Source organism: Bison bison, unplaced genomic scaffold (assembly GCF_000754665.1).
Source record: "Bison bison bison isolate TAMUID 2011002044 unplaced genomic scaffold, Bison_UMD1.0 scf7180017864085, whole genome shotgun sequence".
In the NCBI taxonomy this organism is placed as follows: Eukaryota; Metazoa; Chordata; class Mammalia; order Artiodactyla; family Bovidae; genus Bison; species Bison bison.
The window spans coordinates 442503-464851 of record NW_011494657.1 but is presented as its reverse complement, the minus strand read 5'-3'; the positions used below and the strand labels follow the sequence as shown (position 1 = coordinate 464851).

The 22349-nt window shown below is 51.3% G+C and overlaps 2 protein-coding genes across 2 annotated transcripts in view; both read right to left on the bottom strand.

Moving 5' to 3' along the window:
* The window catches only part of ZAN (zonadhesin), a 35902-nt gene extending 22430 nt beyond the window's left edge, over positions 1–13472 (bottom strand). The window contains exons 1-14 of the mRNA XM_010837929.1: positions 13396–13472; positions 12077–12129; positions 11608–11754; positions 11160–11431; positions 10907–10994; positions 9730–9882; positions 7715–7879; positions 7300–7391; positions 6703–6781; positions 6465–6611; positions 5653–5924; positions 5268–5352; positions 3108–4355; positions 2193–2377 (exon numbers count right to left, since the gene is read on the bottom strand). Coding sequence (XP_010836231.1) covers positions 2193–2377; positions 3108–4355; positions 5268–5352; positions 5653–5924; positions 6465–6611; positions 6703–6781; positions 7300–7391; positions 7715–7879; positions 9730–9882; positions 10907–10994; positions 11160–11431; positions 11608–11754; positions 12077–12129; positions 13396–13472 — 3063 coding nt within the window. The remainder of the gene's footprint in view (positions 1–2192; positions 2378–3107; positions 4356–5267; positions 5353–5652; positions 5925–6464; positions 6612–6702; positions 6782–7299; positions 7392–7714; positions 7880–9729; positions 9883–10906; positions 10995–11159; positions 11432–11607; positions 11755–12076; positions 12130–13395) is intronic.
* A 7351-nt stretch (positions 13473–20823) lies between these two features.
* The window catches only part of EPO (erythropoietin), a 2386-nt gene continuing 860 nt past the window's right edge, over positions 20824–22349 (bottom strand). The window contains exons 3-5 of the mRNA XM_010837909.1: positions 22080–22166; positions 21689–21868; positions 20824–21536 (exon numbers count right to left, since the gene is read on the bottom strand). Coding sequence (XP_010836211.1) covers positions 21378–21536; positions 21689–21868; positions 22080–22166 — 426 coding nt within the window. The 3' untranslated portion in view covers positions 20824–21377. The remainder of the gene's footprint in view (positions 21537–21688; positions 21869–22079; positions 22167–22349) is intronic.

The window sequence follows — 22349 nt, the reverse complement described above, 5'->3', positions numbered from 1 at the left end:
ATTCCCATACAACCAGCAGAGTTCAGCTCAAGGGTTGCTATCTTCTCAGGAAGACCTTCCAGACCACCCTGACTAGCTGTGGGTACTTCTCCTTCCTAGGACTTAACACAACCACACTTTTTTTTTTTTTCACAACCACACTTTTATATTAATTTTTGTGATTATTTGATAAGCTCCCCCACACGGGAGTGTGTCTATCTTTACTCGCTATCTCAGCCCCAAAGCATAGCACAGTGCCTGGCAAAGAGTTCTCATTTAATGAATACTTCCTTATGTTTCCCCCAGAATGTGAACCTGCCCTATTCATGGTGACCCCAACGCCAAGAGGGTTGAAGGTACCCAATTACGTTTATTGAATTTATAAGTGAACATAAATCCATATGTGTTTCCCAGGGCAGAGGGAAAAGATGCCTAGCGCTGATGGTTCTGACATCAGGAGATGGTTCTATCCCAGCTACTGCTGAAGCTAATCCCAACACTGACACAGGGACACCCGGGAGACAGGTTAGGAGGGCTGGAGGAGGAAGTCACCCTCAAGGAGACAAGCAGGAACTCTGATGCTCCAGGGGAAGACCACCAGAGCTGAGAAGATGTACTATTCAACAATGAATAGCTGACTGCACTTTTATTTAATAGGTTGACTATATTTATCATAAATTGCTAACAATAATAATTAACATTTAAGTAACTGGTCTGTGTCGGGACCTAATTTCATCTTCACAGCAACCATATGAGGTAAAAAATTTTATTGTGCACATTTTATAGATATGGAAACAGATTTGAAGAGGTCAAGAGAGAACCTTGCCCAGGGTCACTCAGCAAACAAGTGCTGGAGCCAGGTTGCAGCTCAGATCAGCCTGACTCTCGGCGGCTCTATTTAATTAATATAATGGCCAGTAGCCCACGTCTGGCCACTGAGCTCTTCAAATGTAGCCAGTGCAGACTGACATGGCTCTAAGTGTGAAATACACATTGGATTTTGAAGACTTCATTGGAAAAAAAAAAAAGTACGTAAACAATCTCATTAATAACTATTAATTACCTTTTGAAATAGGTAGATGACTGGAGTTAATTTAACCTGTTTCCTTGTACCTTTGTTTTTTTTCAAGATTTTTTTTTGATGTGGACCATTTTTAAAGTCTTTACTGAATTTGTTACAATATTCCTTTTTTATGTTTTGCTTTGGTTTTTTTTTTTTTTTTGGCCCCAAGGCTTGTGGGATCTTAGCTTCTTAACCAGGGATTGAACCTGCATCCCCCTGCATTGGAAGGTGAGTCTTAACCACTGGATCACCAGGGAAGCCCCATACTTTTTCTTAAGGTGGCTATCAGGACACGTAAGTGCCATATGAGGCTTGCCTCCGTCCCTTCTGGACAGCACTAGCCGGCAGGCAGCCTCCAGAGACTCTGGGGGCACCCGGGGGCAATCAACAAGGAGAGACAAGACTAGCATCACCTCTCCTTTGACGGATCCTATCAGAATCTGCAAATTCCTTGTTTGTTTGTTTTGTTTTGGCTACATCTCTCAGCTTTCGAGATCTTAGTTCCCCAATGAGGGATTGAACCCAGGGCCCTGGCAGTGAAAGTGCCGAGTTCTAACCACTAATTCCCTGCAAGTTCCTTTGGAAGAAGGTACTGGAATGCTTCATTCTGCCCTGAAAATGCCTGAATGTACTGTGTCCGGGGCTCTCTGTATACACAGGGACCCCTGACTTTCCTCAGGATGGAGATAAGGCCCCTGCAATACCTGGCTGGTCTAGGGTCTAGTGCGTCATGGCTGCCTGTACAGGATGGAGAAATACAAAAATTTCAAAGCTTCCAGGAGCACTGAGGACAGGGCCTCAGGACGGCAGGATCTTCCACACAACCTAGAGTCAGGCTGGGCCAAAGTGACTGCTTAGCAAATATTTATTGTGTGAAGAGAGTGACCATCAAAAAGCACACGCCGTGAGACTTCCCTGGCGGTCCAGTGGTTAAGACTCTGCGCCTCCACTGCAAGGATTGAGGGTTCAATCCCTGGCTGGGGAACTATGAATGAAAGACTCCAGTACCAGATCATCAATGCTCAAGAGCTAACCCCTTGAGAATGTCCCGTGGGTCCAAATTTATGCCATCTGGGGAGCAGGTGGCGCCAGACCCCAGGGGTTCGGCTCACAGTCCCCCTCTGGGGAAATGGACAGCCCCAGGTCTCACCTTGTAGTAATTTTCATTGTAGAAGCAATTACAGGAAGAGGCATTGATGCAGCGGGAGTCATGGAACAGAAAGCCTGAGTTGCAGACACAGCCAGGCTTGCAAAGGAGACCACAGGTGGGCTTGGGGCTCTGGCAGGACGCTGGGCAGGCACAGCGTTCATAGTGGGCATTCGGAGGGCACGTGGCTGAGGGGAAACCAGCCTCCATTAAACCCCCAGCTTTTCTCCTGTCTCCCCTCTACCCAGCAACCCCCAACCCTGCCACCATTCTTCTCCAGGAAGTAGGCCCATGTTACTCAGCCATTCAAAGGAAGGAAGTCCTGACACAAACCACAACCTGGATAAATCACAACCCTGACAACAACACATGCTGAGAAAAAAGAAGCCAGTCACAAAAGACCACCTATTACATGATTCCCAGTATGAATTGTCCAGAACAGGCAAATCCAGAGAGACAGAAAGCAGGTTTGTGGTGGTCAGGGGCTGAGGGGTTGGGGGGCAGGGAACGCCCACTGATGGATATGGGCTTTCTTTTTGAGGTGATGCAAAATGTCCTGAAATGGAAAAGGGAGGGTGGTTGCACAATTTTATGAACACACTAAAACCACCAAATCATACATTTTGAAAGGATGAACTTTGACTGCAGTGAATTATATCTCAGTAAAAGGAGAAGCACTAGTAAGTCTAGGGGTTGGTTCACAACACCTACCCTACCATCCCCCACCTCACCTCACCCATCCCCCACCTCACCCCCACCATCCTTCTCAAGGTTGTCCTCATCTTTCTTTCTAAAGTCACCATGATTGGCTCCTCTTCCCTCTGAGACTGCGCTTTTCTACAGCATGCGTTTCCCCAGCCCTCTCTCCTCACCACTGTCTCTGACTTCCAGCTCTTTGTCCAAGGCTTCACCACGTACCGGGAGTAGGTCTCGGGGTTGTAGTGGTGGCTGGGGTCACAGGGGTCACGGAGGTACTTGGCTTCGTGAAGACTGTCGGCTGAGTGGGTACAAGAGCTGGGCTGGGCTGGGGTGTCATGGGAGGTGTGGGCCTTTCAGTGGGGACAGTGGGCTTTTCTGTGGGGATGGTGGTCTTTTTAGTGGGAATGGTGGTCTTTTTGGTGGGGACAGTGGTTTTTTCTGTGGGAATGGTGGTCTTTTTAGTGGGAATGGTGGTCTTTTCAGTGGGAACAGTGGTTTTTTCTGTGGAGATGGTTGTTTCTTCAGTGGGAATGGTGGTCGTTTTGGTGGGGACAGTGGCTTTTTCTGTGGGAATGGTGGTCTTTTCAGTGGGAACAGTGGCTTTTTCTGTGGAGATGGTTGTTTTTTCAGTGGGAATGGTGGTCTTTTCTGTGGGGACAGTGACTTTTTCTGTGGAAATGGTTGTTTTTTCAGTGGGAATGGTGGTCTTTTCTGTGGGGACAGTGACTTTTTCCGTGGGGATGGTTGTTTTTTCTGTGGGAATGGTAGTCTTTTCTGTGGGGACAGTGACTTTTTCTGTGGGGATGGTTGTTTTTTCTGTGGGAATGGTAGTCTTTTCTGTGGGGACAGTGACTTTTTCTGTGGGGATGGTTGTTTTTTCAGTGGGAATGGTGGTCTTTTCTGTGGGGACAGTGACTTTTTCTGTGGGAATGGTGGTCTTTTCTGTGGAGACCATGGGTTTTTCTGTGGGGATGGTTGTTTTTTCAGTGGGGATGGTGGTCCTTTCAGTGGAGACTATGGGTTTTTCTGTAGGGACAGGGGGCCATTCACTAGGGAAAAGGGGCCATTCAGGTAGGAAGGTGGGTTCTTCAGTGAGGATGGTGGGTTTTTCTGTGAGGATAGTGGTCTTTTTAGCAGGAATGGTGGTCTTTTCAGTGGGGACAGTGGGCTTTTCTGTGGGGATGGTGGTCTTTTTAGTGGGAATGGTGGTCTTTTCGGTGGGGACAGTGGGCTTTTCTGTGGGGATGGTGGGCCCTTCCGGAAGGAAGGTGGGTTCTTCAGGGAGGATGGTGGGCTTTTCTGTGGGAACTGTAGGTCTTTCTGTGGGAACAGTCAGCTTTTCTGCGGTAACCACAGGCTTTTCTGTGGGGACAGTGGGTGTTTCACTGGGGACAGTTGGTTTTTCTGTGGCGGCCACAGGTTTTTCTGTGGGGACAGGGGATATTTCACTGGACGTGGTGGATGTTTCTTCAGGGGTCACAGGGGTTTCAGAAGGGCCAGTAGGGGGACCTAGAGGTTTGGGAGGGAGCACTGTAGATGCCGGTCCTGCAAAGAAAAACAATTCCTGGAGTTTAGTCAATATCACACCACCCCCATCTTGACCCCCATCTAATTGGAGTGGGTAACTTTGTTGCATCCCTTCTAATCCCTACCCAATCTCCACTCACTCAACACTCAACAAAAACTGCCCCTAACATATGTCTGCTCTTGTGCTGGGTTCAGGAAACGAAACAAATGGGAGCCTTCCCTTCAGGCTCACCATTCACTAGGTAAGGGGGTCCAACCACAGAAATCCATGGCACCAAAGTCACATTCATTCAAGCAAGCATTCCAATGGGGCCGGGAAGGTACAGGTGGGCAGAACACAGAAGACAAAGCTTGGTGAGGCCTCAGACACAAAAATGTTAGTCGCTCAGTTGTGTCCGACTCTTTGTGACCCCATGGACTGCAGCTCACAAAGCTCCTCCGTCCATGGAATTCTTCAGGCAAGAATACTGGAGTGGGTAGCCTATCCCTTCTCCAGGGGATCTTCCTGACTCAGGGATTGAACCTGGGCCTCCTGCATTGCAGGTGGATTCTTTACCAGCTGAGCCACCAGGACACAAAAGAGGACTTATATTTTAACACATTACTGAAAGGGTTAGCGGGAATCGGGGGGTGGCGGGGGGCGGTGTTGGTGTTTGCAGAAATGAATGCCTGTGGCCAGCAATTTGTTATGTAAGTGAATATGGAAACGTCTCCAGTCAGTAATGTTCGGGTGACAGAGGACGAATTCATAAGTCTCTGATCAGTAAGTTGTGAACAGCGTGTGCAGAGAAGCCCAAGTGCTGTTCATCTCAGAGCGTGGCCCCCTTTCCGGGGCCTGGGGTCCTGTCTTACCTTGACAGGTCCCCTGACCGATGAAGATGAAACCCAAAGCAACGACGAAGGCAGCGTGGGAGCCCCTCTCGACCTCAAACATCAGCTGAAGGTCCGAGGGAGAAAAAAACGAGAAAAATAGAAGTGAAGGCCTGGCAAGGTGGCGACTCTCTTGGCAGAGGGTCTGTCTTCCACCAAGATGTTGCCTTATTCTGGCCTCAACAGCGCAATGCGGGCCCTGGCCTTCCCAGAGGCTGGAGAGCCTGGTGGGTTCAGCGTGCCCTCTGTTCCGCCCTTCCTCCAGAGATCCATCCTCACAGTCCTAGTGGTGCTCCTGAGCCCCAGCCGTTCACCCCCTCTCCAGCCCGGCAGCAACACTCATACAGTGACTCTCCCTGTTTCTCACCTGCATAGGTTGTTGATGTCCCGAAGGGATGGTCATGGAGTCGTTCAGCCAGTCAGGGCCCTGAGACCCAACTCGTTCCCAGAGAGAACTTGGGGGGCTGCCCGCAGGGCTCCCCAGCAGAAGCCTGAGCTTCGTGCCCTTTCCACGGCCATCCATGTGGTAGGTGAAGGCCACACAGATGGCACCCGGGGCACAGAAGGGCCGGCTCACCAGTTTGTAAGACTGGCCTTCCTGGGAGAACTTGTTAGCCTCAAGGTAGACGAAGTGACTTTCTGGGCATAAGAAGGGAACGGGCAAGGTGAGAAGCTGCCCCCGGACGAGGCCTGCGCTTTCCTGAGCTACACCTTGCTTTCCAAATAGGGGTGAGACACAAATACCCACACTCCCCACATTGCAGCGGGCATTTTTGTTTGTTTGTTGTTTTGTTTTGTTTCCTGCTGTTTGCTGACTTCTCACTGGAAGAAGGCATGATCAGAAAGAAAGGGAAAACCAAACCAGCAGCCCAGATTCCTGTACTGGCTACATCAGTAAATGTCTTGACCGAAAATGACAGTGGATTCTGAGGCCTTGGGCTCAATGAGAAATGCGATGCCTGGATTTTTTAGGGGGTTTTCAAGTGAACCCAGAACATAATAATCCTCAACTCATTCTACCTGTGTTGCCTCCAGAGCTCTGGCCCCATGACCGCTTTCCAGTAAACACCCCCTGGTTGATCCTCACCACCTACATCTGGTGTCAGTCACACCAGCCCGCCCACTAGCTGTGAGCAGATTCAGGAACTCGTTGCCTTGAGGGCTTCTCCATCTCCTCACCTCCACTGAGGGCGATTCCGAAGGGACCTGTGCCATGGATGAGCGTATTTGCACTTCCCTGGGTCCAGCGTCCGCCATCCTGTAATACCTGGACCCAGTCACAGAAGGGGTGGTCCTTGTCTTCAAAGTCACACTGAGGAAAGCTCTCTGGGGGATCAGAATGGGAGGTCCGAGAAATCTGTGCCATGCTCTCTGTTCCCTCCTCAACCCCTACCCCTGTTCTCCGAGCCCCTCTCACCCCCACAGGGAGCAATGCTGATTGCATCCACGGCCACCGCTGGCTCTGGGATCTTGGCAAACACGCCCATCAAGGTGAACTGAAGAGAGAGGGAGAAGGGGCCGGGAGTGAGAAAACAGCATAAATGCTCTGTGCTTAGTCGCTCAGTTGTGTCCAGCTCTGTGACCCCATAGGCTGTAGCTTGCCAGGTTCCTCGTCCATAGGGATTCCTCAGGCAAGAATACTGGAGTGAGTTGCCATGCTCTCCTCCAGGGGATCTTCCCAACCCAGGGATTGAACCCAGGTCTCCTGCATTGCAGGTGGATTCTTTACTATCTGAACCAACAGGGAAGCCCAAGAATACTGGAGTGGGTAGCCTATCCCTTCTTCAGGGGATCTTCCCAACCCAGGGATCGAACTGGGCTCTCCTGCACTGCAGGCGGATTCTTTACCAGCTGAGCTTCCAGGGAAGCCCTGCCTGAAAGCTCTGCCCCCTCCATCTGGTTTTACTCTATGCAGGGACCCAGGCACCCGGCTTCCAGGGCCCAGACTCTCAATCCATGTCAATATCAAGCATGCTTCCCATAAAAGGAGACCTGATCCCTCGCTGCTCTATACCTGAATCTGTCCCTGGCCTGTGTAATTGACAGAGACAGGCTGCCAGTTGGGTCCAGGTTGTCCTGAGAAAATGGTGTGTTTCCGGATGCTGCCTACAATGGAAGGAACCCAAGAGAGCCATGAGATGAAGGGGGCTGGGAAATGACATCACACCGGTACTCAGAAGGATGAGTAGCTGAGGGAATACCTGGAGTAGGTTCTCAGCACATCCTTTTCTCTCACTCTCCTGGTTTTTTAAAATCTATTTTTCCAGAAGCCCATGCCTTTCTCGCTCCCAAATTCCACCCCACAGAATCATCTTGCCAGTATCTCAGATTTCCCCGGACCCTGGGGGATGCCCCCCGTTTCCTCGTTAACCCAACCCTGAGAAAAGAGCCCCAGGACAGTGTGAATCCTGGGACGCTGTCATTCTCACCCAAGACAGATGCATAGGCCGTGAAGCCTGCACCGGGAGACCGGCCACGGAGGAGGTAGTGAAAGGAGAGACTCAGGCAGCCGGAGGACTGGATCAGGGGGCTCAGGAGGACAGATTTCTGACTCGCTTTTGCATTCTTGGGGTCCAGGAGCATGTAATAGCCATCTGGGGAGGAAAAGATCAGTAAAGTGGAGAGTGACCCAGGGCTAGGGGCTGCAGGGGCAGGGAGCCTGGCCCTGGGGAGCTTTAACAGCTGCCAAGGATAAGCCAGCACCAAGGTGAGCCTACACCCATCACACGAATGGCTGAGGCCTTGGGTTCTTCCAGAAATGCTTGGCAGGTTGGGATGAGGACACAGGAAACGCGGCATCTTGTCAGAAGCAACAGTCAGAGACTTGTCCTTTGGATTCTGATGTTTGAGGTCCCCTCAGAGTCACATCCTCTTCCTTTTCTTCAGCCACTGGATGTAAGTGACTCACACAGCGTGGTGAGAGTGCAGGTATGATGCTGACTGATGGGGATGTCCCCACCCAGCCACCCACCCCAACCAGCCCACCAGCTCAGGCAGCCAATCAGCCTGGACCTCGCTCCGTGATGCAACTGGTAATAGCCTGGAAGCTGAGCTGCAGGAGGGGGGTGCCACGGAGGGGTGTGGATTAAGGAGGCATGTGTCACCACACCCAAAGACGTCTACCTGGAGAGCACGCTTGGCCCAGGGAGCCCCCGAAAAAGGTGAGCTTTGTAGAGGAGAGAAGAAGGCTGAAATGGAGAGAATGGCAGGAAGCGAGCCTGAGGAAAGAAAGGAGCCAACAGGGAAGGAGGAGGGAAGGGGTAAAAGGGCGAAAGAAAGCAACAAGTGTTGATCCTGGGACGTCTAAGAAGTGGAGGAGAAGAAGGGAAGAACCATGGGAAAACATAAGGGAGCAAGGTGGAAAAGGAGGAGAGAAAAAACGGAAGATAACATTTGCTGAAACTGCTGGACATGAGGTACAGTGCTAAACGCTGAGGGAGATGTAGAGCTGGGCTGGCCCTGCTCTCCAGGGTCTTAGTATGAAGGTGAGGTGGGGTTTTCTCCAAGTCTTTCTAGAAGGCAAACCTCAGGCAGCAGAAAAGATCAGAGGAGGGGATCACAGGGAAGGATGGAGAAGAATGGACTCTGCCCTTGCCCTGTCCCTTCAGTGGATTCTCGTACAAAAACAAGCTGGTGACCCTTTGAAATGTAAGAGCAGACCACGCCCCTGCTCCTGCAATGGCCCCCGCATCCATGGAGAATGCAAGCCACAGTCAGTCCTGACAATGGCCTTCAAAGGTCCAAGCGGTCTGAACCTCCAAGGACCCATCTGGGCTCATCTTCTCTATCCCAGGCATGTGGCTCCTTGCTGTGCTTCAACACCCACCCCCCAATCCACTGCCCCCTCAGGGTCTTTGCAAGGCTGGCCCCTTTGCTTAGAACGTTCTTCCCCTCGATAATTTCGTGCCCCTCTCCCTCACCTCCTAAAAGTTTGTGCTCAAACATGACCTCTACAAGACCTCCTCTGACCACCCTATTTAAAACTTACATCCCAGCCTACCCTGCTCCCAATCTCCTTACTCTGTTCAACCTTTTTTTCCCCTGATAGTACTGGTCATCTTATAACTGTATAATTTACTTCTTCATTGTTTCAGGAACTGTCCCCCCGTCTCCTCCCACACCACCCTCTGGTGTGGGACAGTACCTGGCACATCGTAGGTGCTCAATAAATGTTTGTTGGATGAATGAAGAAGGAAGGGTGACGGGGAAAAGAGGTGAGGAGAGGGTGGTGTTGGCTCTGCCGGGTAGAGCTTTGGGGGTGGCAATGGCGGGGAGCTGGCTGGGCACTTAGAGTTTGCTTTCTGCCCTGTAACTTAAGCTGATGGATGTTGGAGGTAACTCCATCCCAAGGGAGTTACTGTAGGGGGTCAGGCAGGCATTGTAAATGCCCGCAGAGGTCTCTAGAAGCTCAAAGTCAGAGGACAGAAGCGTGGCCATTACTCACCCCCAGGGCTAGAGAAGTCTCCCTCAGGCCCCACGTCCTGCACCCCCGTCGGCCCCTTCTTCTGGACCCACTTGGCCCCAGAGGCTGTCGAGATCCAGCTCCAGCCGCAGAGATCTTTTAGAGTGTCAAAGTTGCACGTCTGCATCATGCAGACTGAGAGGAAAGAAAGGAGGAAGGAGGCAGTTCAGAAAAGTATGCCTCAGACGCAACATCACGAATCAGCTATACCCCCGATGTGTGTGCGCACATGCTCAGTCCCTTCAGTCGTGTCTGACTCTGCGACCCCGTGGACTACAGCCCGCCAGGTTCCTCTGTCCATGGGATTCTCCAGGCAAGAATACTGGAGTGGGTTGCCATGCCCTCCTCCAGGGGATCTTCCCGACCCAGGTATCGAACCCATGTCTCTTACATCTCCTGCATCGGCAGGTGGGTTCTTTACCACTAGTGCCCCCTGGGAAAGTCCAATACTCCCATATAAAATAAAAATTTAAAAAAAAAGAGAGAGAGAGAAAAAAGATTGCCTCAGTCTGGAGTCAGACTCCTGAGTCCCAACCTGGGTCCTGATGTTACCACTGCTGGCTTGCCAGGCAGATTCGGTCCTGCTCCCCAGCAGCTGTGTTCCCGCCACAGGTTACTTAAGCCATCCAAGCCTCAGTTTCCCCATCAATAAACTGGGAGCAAGAGCACCGGCCTGTTGTAAGTTACATCATGTGCAGGAGCGTCTCGCACAGTGCCTGTGCTCAGTAAGTGTTAGTTCCTTGCATGCACCTTCTGGAATATTCTTTCCTTTGAATCTAGTCCCCTCGAATCTCAAACATGAGCTTAGAGGGCCAATTGTGAACAGATCTCGGGTATTAATTACAGCCAGTTTGACCAGACACCCATGTTTGTCAGAGACTGGTTTCCTGGGATGCAGGACTTTTTGCTAACATAGGCACAGCCCCAGGCAAACCAGAAAGGCCAGTCACTTTAGGACAGGTGTCGCCCCAGTTATGTGTTTCAGGAGAACCTGTCTTCAGACGTGGCAGCTTCAGGAATCAGGTGTGGGGTGTGGAGGTAGATGGAAGCAAGTCGCCCTAAGCCTGGGAGAAGCCAGGGTCACAGTCCCTGAGCGAGTCCTGCCACCTGGGCACCTGCACAAAGGGTGGGGGGAGAGAGGAGGCGGGCGTGGGCTCACCCCGATTGCAGGAGCCCCGATGGATGGAGATAGCGTCCAGAGCGATGTCCAGATAAGTCGTGCTGCCCCACACGCCTTCGAATGTCAGCTGCGGGAGGGAGGAGGGGGCCATCCACCCCGTGAGCCTCTTTCCTTCGGGCTCCCACTTTCCTGCCCGAATTCAGAAGCTCCCCCAACCCCCGTGCCCTGTCCTGGACCCCCCGCCCAACACCCAGATTCCCACGGGGACCCCAGACTCTGCCTGCAGCCTCACCCGGCTGGGCAGGACGAGCCCCAGAGGCACCGTGACAGCGGTGGGGATCCAGGAAGGGCTTTGCGTGTTCACGTGTTTCCACAGCAGGTTGGGGTGCTTGCCCTTGGCGCCTGAGGCCAGCCACAGCTTGAGTTGGGCACCCCACGACAGCCCAAACATGAAGTAGGCGAAGCGCACGCAGAGGGGGCCCTGCTCCCATATAGGGGGGCTTCGCAGGCGGGCCACCCCGCCCGGGTGGAAGGCGCTGGAGTCCATGTGCAGGTAGTAGCCCTCTGGGGGAGGCAGAGCCCTGAATGGTGAAGCCTTGCCCACTCCCACCCCACCCCCACCAAGGGCTGCCCCCCAGCCCCTTCCCAGAGCCCTAGCACCCACTTCCGGCCAGCTCCCTGCACCCAGATCTGCCCGTGTCCACCTTCCAGCTGCCTCCCTAAACCTTCAGCCTCCTCACCTCCACTGGGGTACCCCCCAGGAGGGGCAGTGCCGCTGGCAAGGAAGGGCCTGCTTTCTCGAGTCCAGTCTCCATCGTCTTTAGTCGCTTGGCTCCAATCACAGAGGGGTCTGGAGTCATCCTCAAAATCACACTGGGTGAGAATGGCTGGGGAGAGGAGAGGGGAGCCTGCATGCAGAGCCAACCCCAGGGTGTGTGTGGGGGTGGGCAGGATGTCTAGGTCGGGGGTGGCAATCTGAGGTCCCAGGCAGGCAGGCTTGTCTAGGCAGCCTCTTCCCATGCTGTTTGCATGTGAACCTTTCAGGCAAGGCTTGTTCTCGGCTCCTCCCCGGATCCCTCCACTCTCCATCCTCTGAGGGTTGCCCTTCACATATTTATTACGTATTTATGTCACCGCAGGGCCGAGGGCACCTGAGGTGGCCACCCCTGGGAGGGACAGGAGGCTGAGCAGCCCCAGGTGTCAACTCACAGTTTTCCCGCGAGCTGCGAGCAAGGGGCTTCCAGTCTGGAGGCTTCTCTTTCCTTGGTGTTGATTTGGAAAGAGAGAGAAAGGGGGAAAAAAATGTAGTTCTCATCATTACCAAGAACTGCTGAGCCTCCACGATTATGAGCTTTCCGGAAGTTTGTTCCTTTCTTTTTATCCATATTGTATCAATGGGTATTCAGGGAACATACACTTACTTGAGGGTTTTCAAAAAAGTCACTCACAGCCTTCTCACCTTGTCATCTGTCTCCTGAAAAGCATCTCCCCTCCAAGTTCCTCATGTCCCCTCTGGCTCCCTCTACCCCCTGTGCCCTGGATGTCACGCGTGGTTCTCTAACATGAGAAGAGCCAGTTTCTCTGTGCAGGAATTTTGAGAGTTTGAGAGTTTACATCTGAGAGTTTACATCGGAGGCATCTCTTTCTTTCAGGTCGAGGTTTTCCTGTGCTGTTGCCCAAGTTTTCTTCACGGAGTAGGGACCATATGGGTCTGGTGTTGCCAGATGCGTGGTGGGGACGGTCCTGCCCTGACTGAACACACAGACCAGTGACCCTTACAGATTCCACAGAGAAGCCAGTGGCCTTTCCCAGGTGGCGTGGGCCACGTAGAACAGCTGTTTGTTTTAGTAATTCAAGTCCTGCTTGTTCACATCCCTTCAAACATGGAACTTCCCGGTGGTTTAGTGGCTAAGAATCTGCGTTTCAATGCAGGGGACTAGGGTTCGATCCCTGGTTGGGGAAATAGATCCCACATGCCGTGGGGCAACCATGCCTGCGTGCAGCAACGACCGAGTCCACATGCCACAGTGACTGAGCCCACATGACGCAACGAAAATCCCGAGTGCCACAACTAAGACCCAACACAGCCAAATGGATAAATGTTAAAAAAAAAAAATCCTCTCAAACAAGCTCCAGGACACCAAGCCATCCATCACCTGTTGCTGCTTCCTACTTGCTGTGTCTCTGTCCACTGGCTCTGCCCTGGGTTTTGTCCATTTTCTGAGAACCCACCCTCTCTGTCCTCCCCTGCCACCCCCAGACCCGTCTCCCGAGCTCTGCACCTCCTCCCTGTCCCCTCACACTTCACCTCTGTCCTGCTTCTGCTCAGCGGCTCACACCCCCAGGTCCAGGCTCAGCAGGCTGCAGGGCCCCGCCTGCTTCTGTTCCGAGCCTCCTAACATCCATCAGGGGGTCCCTCCTTCCTCCCCGGGGCCACACCATTCATCACCAGCCCGCTTGTCCTTTCCAGCTTTGCCCCTCGTTCTCTTCCTCAGAGGCACCCCCAATACCCCCTGAGCCCAGCTTACCGGGTTGGGGCAGGCATGTGGTCCTGGCCCCAGGCAGCCCCCAGGAGCAGCACCAGAGTCCAGACTGGAGGAGCCATGAGGGACCTCAGAGGCGGCTCTCGGGGAGAGGAGGAAGCCAGAGTGAGGAGCCCAGGCCACCTTATCCCCCCCTGCCCCTCCTCGCTTGGCGTCCTTCTGAGGAAGCCATGAAAACTGCACAGAGAACACAAGAATGCTCTGGGAAATGAAAACTACGAGAACCGAAGCCTAAACCCTTACAGAAGAGTTAAACGTTGAAATCAAGAGAAATAAAATAAGAACGAGAGAGGGAAAGAAAGAGAGGGAGAAAAGCGAGAGAGAGACTCAGTCCAGGATGACTGACATTCAGCCAGGAGAGTCCAGAAAAGAAATAACAAAGGAAAAGAAATTACTTAAGAAAAAACACAGAAGAAGATTCCCCAGAACTGACAAATGAGTCTCTTGATTAAAAGGGGTCCATTCCGACAAATGCAAAGAGACCCATGAAAGGTGTGTCATGAAATCTCAGACTGTCAGGGCTGAAGAGAACATTCCCAAACACTTTCAGACAGAAAAAAGCAGGTCACGTACTAAAGATCAGGAATCAGCATGGCACCAGAATTTTCAATAGTAACCATGGATTCTGAGATCCAGTGGAACACTGTCTGCAGAATTCCAACCATTTCAAACCTAAAGTTCTACACAGCTGGCAACAGGGGCGAAGGCAACAGAAAGATGGAGTGAAGTGAGGACTGAAAATGCTTCTTGGCAAAGAATTGAAAAAGACAAGTCACAGAGGAAGACCTACAAGGAGCCAGGAAACATTGGAAAAGAGGTTCTGCTTCCATTGTCATAAGGGAAATGCTGATCAAGACTACAATTTTCATGTTGGCAACAGTTCAAAGGATTGAAGCATTGAGCGTTGGTCACGGTACAGGTACTGTACACACTGAAATACATTGATGCTAAGACTATGTTCGAGAAAGCGTCTTAGAAGGTAATTTGACAATGACTATTCAACTTTCAAATGTGTTTATCTTGGATCCAATTTATCTTTCTAGGATTTTACCTGCAGAAATATGTGTGTATTTTCACAAAGATGTACATGCCTTAAAGATGTCAATTGCAGCATCATTTACAATAGGAAGGAAAAGTCAAGGTTACCTAAATGTTTGCTGGGCTTCCCAGGTGGTGCTAGTGGTAAAGAATCTGCTTGCCAGTACAGGAGACCTAACAGATGCAAGCGATGTGGATTCAATCCCTGGATCAGGAAGATCCCCTAGAGGAGGACATGGCAACCCAGTCCAGTATTCTTGCCTGGAGAATCCCATGGACAGAAGAGCCTGGCAGGCTACAGTCCACAGGGTTGCAAAAAGTCAGACGTGAATGAAATGACTTAGTATGCACGCAAATGTTTGCCAGATGGATGGTTGGATTGTATTAAGAAATATTATTTATATGAAGGAATATTTTGTAGCTGCACAGCAAAGTGATTCAGTTATACATATATTCTTTTTCGTATTCTTTTCCATTATGGTTTATCATAAGATATTGAATATAGTTCCCTGTGCTATATGGTAGGATCCTGTTGTTTATCCATCCTTGTATCTGCTAACCCCAAACTCCCACTCCATTCCTCCCCCCACCTCCCCACCGGCAAACACAAATTTGTTCTCTGTGTGCGTCTGTTTCATCTGTTTCTGTTTCACAAATGACTTCATTTGTGTCATTTCTTTAGATTCTATATATAAATGACAGCATGTGGTATCTGTCTTTCTCCTTCTGACTTTACTTCGTACTATATGTATGGATGTGAGAGTTGGACTGTGAAGAAGGCTGAGCGCCGAAGAATTGATGCTTTTGAACTGTGGTGTTGGAGAAGCTCTTGAGAGTCCCTTGGACTGCAAGGAGATCCAACCAGTCCATTCTGAAGGAGATCAGCCCTGGGATTTCTTTGGAGGGAATGATGCTAAAGCTGAAACTCCAGTACTTTGGCCACCTGATGCAAAGAGTTGACTCATTGGAAAAGACTCTGATGCTGGGAGGGATTGGGGAAGGAGGAGAAGGGGATGACAGAGGATGAGATGGCTGGATGGCATCACCGACTCGATGGACGTGAGTCTGAGTGAACTCCGGGAGCTGGTGATGGACGGGGAGGCCTGGCGTGCTGCGATTCATGGGGTCGCAAAGAGTCGGATACGACTGAGCGCCTGATCTGATCTGATCTGATAATCTCTAGGTCCATCCATGCTGCTGCAAATGGCATTATTTCATTCTTCTTTATGGCTGAGTAGTATTCCATTATATATATGTACCACATCTTTTTTATCCATTCATCTATTGGTGGACATTCAAGTGGTTTCCATGTCTTGGCTATTGTGACTAGCGCTGCTATAAACGTAGGCGTGCGTGTATCTTTTTGAGTTACGGTTTTGTCCAGATATATGCTCAGGAGTCGGATTGCTGGATTATATGGCAACTCTACTTTCAGTTTTTTGAGGAAACTCCACACTGGTTTCCATAGTGGCTGCCCCAGTTTACATTCCCACCAACAGTGTAGGAGGATTCCCTTTTCTCCATGCCTTCTCCAGCATTTGCTATTTGTACATTTTTATTAATGATGGCCATTCTGACTGGAGTGAAGTGTTACCTCGTTGTTTTGATTTGCATTTCTCTAATGATTAATGATGCCGAACATCTTTTCATGTGCTTGTTGGCTGTCTGTAGAATCTCTTGTTCTGTTCATTGCAAAATTATTGTCCTCATTTTCCTCATGTGAAAACTGAACTCTAGAGAAATGGTGTCAGTTGTTCAGCATTGTACCTACTCAGTGTCCTGCCAAGTCCCATGGTTCCCAGAACTGTATTCCAACAGGGGGTGGAGTCACACCCAGTCAGAGCAGATCTACCTTCATCAGTTTCATCAACAGCAAGTCTACATGAGAATGCAGATAAGAGGGTGGCTTTGCCACTTTTTTAAAACCCCATTGACTCTCATGGCTGTATCTTGGCTGGAGGGCTATCCAGAGCTCAACTCTCATGAGCCTGCGTTCCTGTATCCCACCCCCGATGTTCCTAGTAAACTTCAGTTTCATTCCTTCCGCCAGTCTGTACTATCAAATCTGTGTCCAGGGTGCCTGGCCTTGGCCCCTGACACCTGACAGGGTTGCCTGGGCTGGCCATCCTCCTAAGCCATCAGGGAGGGGCTGGTACTGCCCTGCTCCAGGTGTTGGAGAGGGAAGTCCCAACTCCCTTCAGAATTCCAGGGACTCCTTCTGCCTAAATGAGCATGCACAGGGCCCAACCCCAGAAAAGAGATCCTCTGTCCTTTTGCACCAAAGATGGGGGTACAAAGAATGCCCAGCCCAAACACCGATCTCCCCTTCCTCCAGAGCAGCTTAGGAGAGGACTTCCCTGATGGTCCAGTGGTTAAGACTCTGAGCTTCCACTGCAGGGGGCACTGGTCCAGTCGTTGGTTGGGGAACTTCCTCATGTCTGGTGGTGCAGCCAAGACAAAACAAAACAAAAAACCAGAGCAGGTTGGGAAAATGATCAATAAGAGGGACAGAGCCAGGAAAGGGTTAATCCAGGGACAAGCAGCAGAAGCCCATTGACCCCCCCAGCCCCTCCAGGTTAGTCAATAAGTCCTCTGAGGGCTGCTCCTACTGACCTCTCTTTGGCGCCACAGGGCTGGACGGTCACAGCTTCCAACCTGTCTGGGGTTGGGGGTTGGCATTCAGGCAGGACAGGAAGGGATGGTGGTGTGCAAGGAGCTCTGCCTTTTGGGGAGTTGGAACGGGCAAGGCCCCAGGGCCCTTATCATCTGACAAGACTGGTTGTGGTAGGAATAGGTGTGGGTGACCTTGGGATGCGGAAGAACCCAGGAATAACTCCAGGGAATGCAGCCCCCCCCCCCGGCTTCCCTGTGTGGCTTTGGACCCTTTGTTCACCCACTCTGGTCCTCAGTTTCCTCATCTGTAAGATAGAAAGACTAGCATAGCTCAGGTTTCCAAGAAACCAGAAAAAGAAAATCATTATTAAAAAAAATCATGGCACTTTCATAGAGGTCCAGTGATTAAGACTCCATGCTTCTAATTCGAGGGGCACAGGTTCGATCCCTGGTTGGGAAATTAAGATCCCACATGCCGTGAGGCACAGCCAAAAAACAAAAACATCATTATAAAAAACAGAAATTGTGTGTGGTTGGCGTAATTTTTGATTTATAGACATTTGGACATGATTCACATAGGCAGGGAAACCATTCGGCTGTTTTTCTGTTGCCAATAGTCTTTCACAGGGTCGAAGTTTTATGATGGAATTTTGGAGGAATGAGCCTTGACCAGCTGGGAATAACATAGTTAACCTTCAGCCTAGATTCCAGTGTCTAAGAGGCCCCGTTTTGCTAACTCAGCTCCAGCAGCAGTCACCTACTGGGGGAAGTCAGTGGACTGAGTAGACCCAGGAGAAACCCAGGTGGCCTGGGGGCCGGGGTCAGGCAGATGCATTCGGTCAGCCTGATGTGCAGGCCAAGAGGCTGCAGTCAAGGGTGGGAGCTGGGGCTGCCGGCATGGGCTGAAGAGCTGGGAGATTTCAATGGTGGGAAGGGTGGTAGGCACTTTCGACTTAGGAATTCCTGGGAGGAAGTGGGCACCAGGGGCAGGGGATGCATCAGGAAAGAGTGGTAACAAGAAATGCCTGGGATTCACGCCTCACTGACTGAAGCTGTTTTCTTCCCTCTGTCCATTCCCTCTACCCTTCTCCCCATGAAGCTTGCTTCTAACAGAAGAGGGACCCAGAGTCCGAGAGCCTGGTCCTGACACTTCCTCTCAGTATCTTATGACCCAAGCCAGACCCATCCATGATCTCTCCGGATCTCCGTGTCCTCCAGTCTCTGCCTTCCTCATCGGGTTAGGAGAGCAAAAGCGAGACTGCTTGGGACAGCACTTTGGAAGTGGCAAAGCCCTCTACAAACAGGAGGCATCTCCATGAAACAGTTATGTAACCTGCTGACTCAGAACTAGGCCGAGTTGGCGCCTGTCCCACCCGGAAGTTGGAAGAGCTGGCTCAATCGCTCACCCGGAGGAACTTGGTTTTAGTTTCCCCATCTGATGAATGGGGATGATGCCTGCTATTCTCTTCCATGGAATGACGGTGAGAATCACAGGAGATCTTGTAGGTGCCAGAGATTAATGTGCTGTTAATCATCAAATCATCATCATTATAATAGTGCAGAAGAAAGCGGGTCTTTTTGCCCCAAGGGGACTGTCCACTCTAGGAGGACACCAGGCTGTGAGTAGCACAGACCGTAATTCTGCTTTTCCATGTACTTAATCCAAAGGCTGGCACACAGTAGGAACTCCATTAATGTGAAACAAATTATGTTTTTAAATTATGTTCTTAACCTACTCGCCCATCACACCTGACTCAGGTCATACACTTCAGGTTCTGTTAATTCATTTTTTTTTTAATTTTTAAATTTTATTTTTTGGCCATGCCATGCAGCATGTGGGATCTTAGTTCCCTGACCAGGGATCGAACTTGTGCCCCCTGAATTGGGAAGCACAAGAGTCTTAACCACTGGACCATTAGGGAAGTTCCTTCTTTCTTCTTCTTCTTTTTTTAACTGAAAGCAATGATAAGTCTGAAGCTAAGTGGAGGAATAAGGTCAGAGGGAAGAAAGATCCAGGAGATGTTTAGGCAGCACTCAGGTCAGGAGACGGACAAGACTTTGGGGTTATGAATCCTAAATCTCAAGTTCAGTTCCCAGCCGTGACTTACTAACTGGATTTCCTGGACTTCAAGATAAGTCTCTTTGCTTCATTTTTGCCAGCAAGAAAGATAGATTTCATCCTTCCTGATTCATAGAGGTGGAGTAAGAACCAGATGGCATGTGTGGAAACCATAATATGAATTTTTTTTCCGAAATGTGCGACTTCGGAGTCCTCAGGGTTCTATAGCTTCTAGGTTACCCTAGCATTTCCCAGGAGGGCCTGACGAGGGCACTGTAGCCCAGGAGCCGCTTTGGGCAGAGTGAAAATTCTCGGGCTGACTCCTCCCACCGCAGCTTGGCCCCCACTCCACCCTCCACACACAGATATTTGGCAAATACCCTCCAACCCCTCAACCTGCTCATATTTTTCCTGCTGCAGATTGCAGAACATTCCCTCCCTTGAGCATATTTGCAGGGGTGCAGGCTAACTTCTCTGTTTTGCCATATAAGCAGAAAGAGCAATCCCCCTCCCCCAAGTATGATAATGGTCAGGATCACTCCCCATCTGGTTTTGTGACATCTTTTGTGGTCTGCACAGGTCTTTTTCTGCTGTTTGCGGCCGAAACATTATTTCTGGGAAGGAATTTGAAGTTGACTGTCGGGGGAAAGGGTAAAATCAGAAGTAGAAATTCCCTGGCAGTCTGGTGGTTAGGTTAGGACTCCTTGCTTCCAGTGCAGGGGGCATGGGTTCTATGCTTGTTCAGCGAACTAAAGTCCCATATGTCATGTGGACAAAAAAAAGAAGAAGAAAGAAGTGGGGATCAAGCGTGGAGGTTGAATGAGTTTGTTCCGTGTCCCCATCCCAGAGGAGCTGAGAAGACTTATGTGACAGGAATAAGGTTTAAGTAGTTTTACTTCTTGGTCTGCACCATGGAATGACCGCAGTGACATTCTCCCAGGGCCATGTGAGGAATGCAAAGAGGTCGGATAAGGGAACTACCTGCAGCAGCTCTGGGCAGTGACTGACCAATGAGGTGGTTGTCCGGGAAACTGGTTCCCGCTGTACCCCCATCTACTGCCCCTTCTGCAAGTTTCAGGTTGGAGCATTAATGGTAACCATCCCCAGGCAAGAAAAGTTCTGCTGGACTTAGAGGGAGCTTGTACACTGGGAAAGCCTGGTGCTGGGATGATAACATTAGAAGAAGGGGCCACAGAGAAGAGGCAGAAAAGAATAAAGTTCCAGCGGACAGTGTTGGCAGCTGCCAGCAACCCTCAAAAGGGCCCCTCCTCTTGGCACCTGTGTCCTTACTGGCCCTGAAACTCACTAAAGGTTTGCCCTGGGGAATTCCCTGGTGGTGCAGTGGTTGGGACTCCATGCTCTCACTGCCAAGGTCCAGGTTCAATCCCTGGTTAGGGAACTAAGAGCCCACAGGCTGTGCTGTGCAGCCAAAAAAAAAAAAAAAAGACTTATCCTGGGCCAGTTGGCAGCTACCTACTAAGGACTAGCCTTGAATGGAGCCACCTTATTGACAAGCGTGGGCAGAGCTTGTGGCCTCAGGCCAGTGGGGTCAAGAGGTCAGACAGGCCATGCGAGGCAGCACGTAGCGCCCCACCCCCTCCACCTCTGGCTTCCCGGACCTGCCACCTACTGCCAGGATGGGGACAGACCCGGGGAAGTACGGGGCTCCCAGGAAAATAGGAAAGACCAAGAGCCAGGTTGTGGTTTCAGTTCTTGCCAGTGAGGTTGAAAAATACACAAGACTTGGACCCAGTGAGAACCAGGGGCCAGCCCCCATTCCATCTTCATGGCTCCCACCACCCTCCTTGTCCAGTGGACTCTGCTGTCATGGAGTCCCCACGAGACCCGGAGAATTCATGTCTTCCCCCTAAATTCTCCAGTCCATCCTGTCCCTGTTTGGTACATGTAAAAGGAGGTATCCATCCTCCAGCTGGTCCCGGCACTGCGGCTGGGCAGCATGCCAAGATGAGTCTCAGTGTCTCTGCGGCATGGTGCTGCCCCCAAGTTTAGGTTGAACTCTGAATTCCTCCAGCTTTGGGGCCTCAGACTGGCCCTGTGACATCCTTAGATCTGAGTTGAGCTCTGGACAGTTCCTCTAGCCCCTGAGATGTTACCGCTGGCCCTGGAGTGTCCGTGGGACAGGCTGGCACTGAGCTGGTGGCCCGTCGACAGGGGTTGGGAGTGGCGGCGTGGAAGGCATGGCGCAGGCAGTGATGGTGAGCGAGATGGTGGACGTGCCCGGGGTGATAGCACCAGGTCACCTGTCCCCTCTCCTGCAGGCCTCCCCTGTGTACAGAGTCAGCTTTCCCCGCAGGAAATTGGAGTAGATTCGGAAAAGCTTGGACAAAGCATCAACAGTGAATGCTCGGAGTGGGGCTGCGGAGGGGGTTGCATCTGGAAGGGAGATGGCTTCTTTCTGCAAAGAGAGGACTAAAGGTTAGTGCAGTGCCAGGGGCTCCGGCAGGAGATGGGTTTCAGGGTAGAATGGCTGGGGGGTTTCCTTGGCAGGGCCCTTCTCTCACTTTACAGAAACAGCAACCCCAGGGGCAAGGAAGGGGCCAGACACACCTGGGCTCCCAGCGCCCGAAGCAGGGAGGTGAGACTGCGGAGGCCGCTGACAGCTTTGTCCACGTGCAGCCGCAGGGCCTCGCATGGCTGGGACGCGTTGGCCAATAGGGCCTGGCCCCGCAGGATAGCTTCTGAGAGCAGGGCCAGGCCCTGCCAGACTTCCAGAGCCTGCTGCTGGACCTAAAGGGAGCAGAGACTTGGAGTCAACTAGCCCAAGCCAGCCTCTCCCTCCTCCCATTCAGCAGCCCCATGCAAACAGAAGTTTTTTAGAATGAATGAACATTCACCCTCATCTTTGCTGTTCCATTTCTTCTCTCTCTAGCATTCTCCTGACCATCCTATGAGGTTCCCAAAATGAGACTTCCCAAGAGGAAGGAACCCGTGAACTCACCTCCATCCTCTTCCAGGCATAGAAGTTAACCTTGGTGTCTGGCACAGTGATATTCTCATTGAAGCTGCAGCCTTCTGCACAGCCCATCTGAAATGCACAAGCCTGGAGTCAGGGGCCCCAGGGCCTCCATCCGGCTTAGCCCCTCACTAGCTTCCACTTAGGCACTGGGACTACCACTCCTAGGACTTTTACTGGGGACTTTGACTCCTTGCTTCCACCCCTGAACCAAGCACCAGGTTCCTGGATCTTGCGGCGGGGTGGGGGGTGGGG